Source organism: Berghia stephanieae, unplaced genomic scaffold, assembly GCF_034508935.2.
Source record: "Berghia stephanieae isolate SIO BIC M18660-M18661 unplaced genomic scaffold, UCSD_Bste_1.3 scaffold5302, whole genome shotgun sequence".
In the NCBI taxonomy this organism is placed as follows: domain Eukaryota; kingdom Metazoa; phylum Mollusca; class Gastropoda; order Nudibranchia; family Aeolidiidae; genus Berghia; species Berghia stephanieae.
Window position 1 is genome coordinate 1 of NW_027626737.1, and position 5,802 is coordinate 5,802.

At 38.9% G+C, this 5,802-nt stretch overlaps 1 protein-coding gene across 1 annotated transcript; it reads left to right on the top strand.

The window, feature by feature from the left end:
• Positions 1 to 1,423: 1,423 nt before the first annotated feature.
• Positions 1,424 to 4,425, top strand: LOC144962002 (endoglucanase E-4-like; the record flags this gene model as incomplete). Its single annotated transcript, XM_078894999.1, has 3 exons — positions 1,424 to 1,650; positions 2,890 to 2,955; positions 4,351 to 4,425. Coding segments are annotated over 3 exons (368 nt in total), but the record flags the coding sequence as incomplete, so codon positions are not given.
• Between the last annotated feature and the right edge of the window lie 1,377 nt (positions 4,426 to 5,802).

Here is a 5,802-nt window from a genome sequence, read left to right on the forward strand (position 1 = left end):
ACCCAACAACCCAAAAAATGCACCCACAACCCCAAAAAAACCAACAAATGCACCAACAAACCCCAAAAGCCAACAAAAAAGCACCAACAACCCAACAGCCCAAAAAATGCACCCACGACCCAAAAAGCCAACAAATGCACCCACAACCCAAAAAACCAAAAAAAAGACCCCCAACCCAAACCCAAACCCAAAAAATCACCAAAAAAACCCCCCAGCCAACAAATGCACCCAAAGACCCAACAGCCAACAAAACACCCCCAACCCAAAAAGCCAACAAAAAGCACCCAAAGACCCAACAGCCAACAAAAAGCACCCACAAACCCAAAACCAAAAATGGGACCCACAAACCCCAAAAGCCCAAAAAATGCACCCCCAAACCCAACAGCCAACAAAAGCACCCCCCAACCCCAAAGCCCAAAAAATGCACCCACAAACCCCAAAAACCAAAAAAATGCACCCACAACCCAACAGCCCAAAAAATGCACCCACCCCACCCAACAGCCAACAAATGCACCCACAACCCAAAAGCCCAAAAAATGCCCCACAACCCCCCAAAAGCCAACAAATGCCCCCCACGACCCAACAAACCAACAAATGCACCCACAACCCAACAGCCAAAAAAATGCACCCACAACCCCAAAAGCCAACAAATGCACCAACAACCCCAAAAGCCCAAAAACTATTTTCCAAAAAAAACCTGCTCCCCTGTATAAAGTTCCAGGTGAAACTCTATCTTGCGTTTATCAGTTTAATAGACCTTTCCGGCTTTTAAAAAACTTAAGTAGTGACGGGGCCCGGGGTCTAAAAAAGTAATATTATAACTTACTTAATAAAAAATCGACTTTTTTTCCCGGGAAATAAAATTTAAATTTTTAAAACCCTGAGAAGCTTTGGAGGGGCAAATTTTTTACTTTAATAAAAGTTTTTAAAAGTAAATTTGTTTAAAGCAAATGGTAGTTGGAATGACATTCGTAGATCTACAAAATATCAAATAAGTCGTGAATAGGAATAGTCACACAACATTGGTGAACAAAAATGATCGAATTTGTCTCGAGCAATCAAATTTGATATGTCAATTTTAACGGCTTTTATTGTAATAATAAATAATATTAATAAGATAATTAACAACAAGGAACAGTAGAACGTCTCAGACCATATAGCTATCAAATTATATGCCTAAATTGCATTAGCGATTCAAATTAACGCCAGCCATAAGTACTCAGAGAAAGGTGAAATCATTAATTTTTCAAAAAATTATCAATTAAATTACCAAACGTTCAATGTCATAAACAAAATTAATTTTTAAAATAAAATTGTGCCACATTAATTTGTTTTGATGATTCTTCCGGGGTAGAATTGTGCAAGGCAAAATGTTAGAACCCCGGGTTATGTTAAAATCAAAATTCTGATGTTACTTAAACAGATAGTATACAGTCCTTTAAGCAACACAGTATAACGCTGTATGCCATTGCGTCAACAGCCGAAGCTGCATATGACTACGGAGATGCCATGGACAAATCCATGCAGTTTTATTTCGCCCAACGTTCAGGACCAATCAATGACAACATTGTGCCGTGGCGAACAGTTAACTCAGCCATGAACGACGGAAGTGACGTTGGCAAAATAACTTGGTTGGCGGATGGTATGATGGTGAGTTGGCCGATGACTACATTTTCAGTATATGATGGCAGATAGATTATGACAATAATGTTTACTTTTTTTTGTGCGGTTATGTGGTCTTGTGGTATGACACTCGCTTTCGGATCGGAAGGTCCTGGTTCTAGCCTCGTGCTCGGCGCATAGTTGAGTCCTTGAAAAGCCTCTTTACTCACATTTCTCACCGTACTCAGGTCTAAAATGAGTACATGGCCGTTAACAGCGTTGTCTTAGTCCGAAAAATTGTAGCATCGCCTAACAGGCGGCATGTCCCGTCCTACATGTTAAATGTTGCTGTTGACCAGGGACCCCTTAAACGCTTTGAGAACATTTAGTGGATATTGCGCTATATAAAACTCAATTTTTTAAATATTTTTTATATATGATGTCAAAAGGTCTGCTCGGTTTAAAACTTGTTGCTCAATGACTATAAGTATATTCCAAATTTTCAAATTTGCAGTGATAGACATGAATTATATTTAAGGGGATTATCCGAAAGCATAAGCAGCTCGACGATTTATTAATTGCTTGGATCTAATTGATATATTCAAAAGTTAAGTATGTCTCTTTCAAATTGAAAACATTCGGCAGATTGAGAAGCAATTATTTTAAAATATGACCCGCCCTATCAAATTGGTTTATACAGCGCTCATTCTCGTGTAAAGCACAAGCTTGGCACATAACAATATAAATTATCAAATTTGAGTGAAAAAAAAGCCCCAAAAAATACTTTTTTATAACAAAAAGAAGACAAACAAAAATACCGGCGTTATACCGTCTTATGATTTATTATGTAACTTATCTATTATTAATCCTCCGAAGGATTGTTTCATACACCTTTCCAAGGAGTTTTGAATCGGGAATGTACAAGGCGTGACGTCACGACTCTCCTTCCCGATTGGTGCGGCTATGTGGTATAGTGGTATGACACTCGCTTTCGATCGGAAGGTCCTGGTTTCGAGACTTGCACGGCGCATAGTTGAGTCTTTGGAGAAGGTTCTTTACTCACATTCTCTCACCGTACTCAGGTGTAAAATGAGTACCTGGCCGTTAACAGCGTTGTCTCTGTCCGAAAAAAATTGTAATATCGCCTAACAGGCGTCATGTCCCGTCCTACATGTCAAATGTGCTATAAAGACACCTTGTAGAGCGCTTTGAACACGTTTAGTGGATATTGCGCTATATAAAAGCTCAATTATTTTTAATTACCACAATATTTATTGTGTTCCCCAGCTGGTGATTATGTCTAAGTTTGGCTTCCCAATGGCGGCATCTGTAACTAATCTTCTATGGGGACTGGTGGAATTCAAGGAAGCATATAAGTAAGAAGCGCATAAATGTCAAAATATAACCATTTTCAATAGATGGTTATAAAGCCAGATTAAAGACAAAGAGAGAGGGGGGTGGAAGGGTGGAAGGACAAAGAGAATGGAAAGTGTGAAGAAAGAGCATGAGATAGATGGAAAATAGAAAAGCGAGATAAATAAGATATATGTGTCACTCCGAAGGTGAAAATTTGTGGATTTTCATTCTTGTTGAATTTTCTGAAAGCATGCTCCCCAGAGCATTTTAATCTTTATTTGAAGTAAATCGGTGATTTTTCATGAAGTTATGGTCACATGTATGGGAAAGGCATTCAAGCAACTTTTCTCAAATTTCATAGTTTTCAACTTGATTGGCTGTGAAAAATATTTAGACCTAGAAGTGAATTTTGGCTTTGAATATTTCCCGAAGATGTACAAAAGGGTTGATTTAATCATTTATGATAATAACTCATTTATATAATATATATTTGATTCTCCTATCACATGTTATAACGATATCCAACAAAAGAACTATTTAAAGTTCTTTTACTCAAACAATGCCACCCCCCCCCCCCCCCCACCTTCACAAAAAAAAAAGCAGAAGCAAGCTCTGGTTTCTATGCCAGTTTTATATTAAATAAATATGATCTACGTGGCAGCATGGAATGTTGGTAGTATAGATAGTATGCGCTTGGCTTAGAAGCTCAAAACATTGCCATCCAGAAGTATAACGACCAACACACAAAACGGTGTGTATCCATGAAAGTTTATAGTCGGGTTAATACAGTTCAGTGAGCATTACTCATAAACGCAGATGGCAAAAAAAAAAAAAAAAACCGATAACAAAGACCTGAGTGACGTCATCTTCGAACTATCATAGTCTTTGCTCCGTAACATTGAGGTTTCAAATTCGAGACACGCCCTTGTGATCTGCAGCCCTTAGCAGGGTGAATTGGTCAAAGCACTCTTTCAGCACTGCAAGCAATGACAAATTTTGTCATAAATTGAGATTTTAATATAGCTCAATATACACTAAATCTACTCAAAGCGCTTTACAAGGACCCCTGGCCAACAGCAACATTAACATGTAGGACGGGACATGACGCTTTTAAGCGACATTACATTTTTTTTCGGACTAAGACAACGCTCTTAACGCCCAGGTACTCATTTACACCTGAGTACGGTGAGAGACTGTGAGTGAAGAGTCTTTTCCATCCAAGGACTCAACTATGCGCCGAGCGAGGCTCGAATCCAGGACCTTCCGGCCCTTAAGCGAGTGTCATACCACTAACCACATAGCCGCCATGAGTATGACGAAGAAAATATGTTAAAATCATTCTCCATCTAATTCTTTTATTTTAATATTTTATATCATTACCATCGTTTTCAGAGCAACGGAGAGTTGGAGATGATGTATAAAATGATGCGCCATCCTTTGGAATACTTCCTCAAAATGCTGGAGTAATGACGAACAGACTTTCTATGGCCAGGTAAGTTAGGGGAAATCTGATAATATGACTCGGTAGCGGTGATAAGATCTGCTTGATTTTGATTGATAACTTTTTAAAAAATGTTTTGATCTGTGCTAAGGAATAAGCGGAAAATCTGAAAAAATATTCATTCATTATCAATATCACCCATTGTGCCACTGACTTCGTTTACTTACTGATATTTTACTTTCACAAAGTTTGAAAAAGGCAACCAACAGGCAGTGATGCCATATTGTCCTGTATCCCCCAAATTATGTCAAAAATGTACAACAAAAATCATCATCATCACATCATCTCATCATCCACTATCATAATCATCATCCTCATCATCAGTATCACTATCATCATCATTATCGTCAACTATCACTATCATCATCATCACTATCATATTATCATTATCATCATCATCATCACTATAATCATTATCATCATCATCATCATTATTTAATATCATCATCATCATCATCATCATCATCATCATCATCATCATCATCACTATCATCATCATCATCATCCAGGTTGGAAAGGGGAGCGATGACCACGGCCAATGGGGGAGACCCGAAGACATTTCCATCGCCAACCCGCTTACAAACTAGATGAAAACAACGGTGGTTCTGACCTGGCAGGAGAGACTGCCGCAGCTTTGGCAGCTGGCTCTATGGCCTTCGAAGCTTACGGTTAGTGAATAGGTCAATAGGGAAGAAAAGCGTGACGTCAAAAAACTGGTTCCTATTTCATTGAAGTGTAAAACCGTTTATTTCCGGAGGAATGGATGGATACATCGGGCTGCCAGGTGGCTAGAGTGCTTCGTAGCCAATTTTGATTCAAAAAGTGCAAAATAGAACTCACGTGGCCACACACTACTATTACTGACTGTGACCCATTTGAAAAAAACCATCGGTAATAGAAACCCTATTCTCTCTGTGGCTATTTTTGGCACATAAACGAGGCCATCTGGCAGCCCTAATACATAGCTTTTTGTAATTGATAAATCTTCTGGTTTCGGAGTGATGGTATCATATTTTCTAGTCTAATGGTAATATGATGATCGACCTGAAGGTCAAAAAGATCATCTGTGCGGCTATGTGGTCTTGTGGTATGACACTCGCTTTCGGATCGGAAGGTCCTGGGTTCGAGCCTCGGGCTTGTAAAGACTCTTTACTCACATTCTCTCACCGTACTCTGGTGTAAAATGAGTACCTGGCCGTTAACAGTGTTGTCTTGTCCGAAAAATTGTAATATCGCCTAATAGGCGTTATGTCCCGTCTAAAATGTTAAAAGTTTCTGTTTACCAGGGCATTTAAACCTTTGAGCACATTAGTGGATATGCGCCCCATTAAAAGCTCATTTGA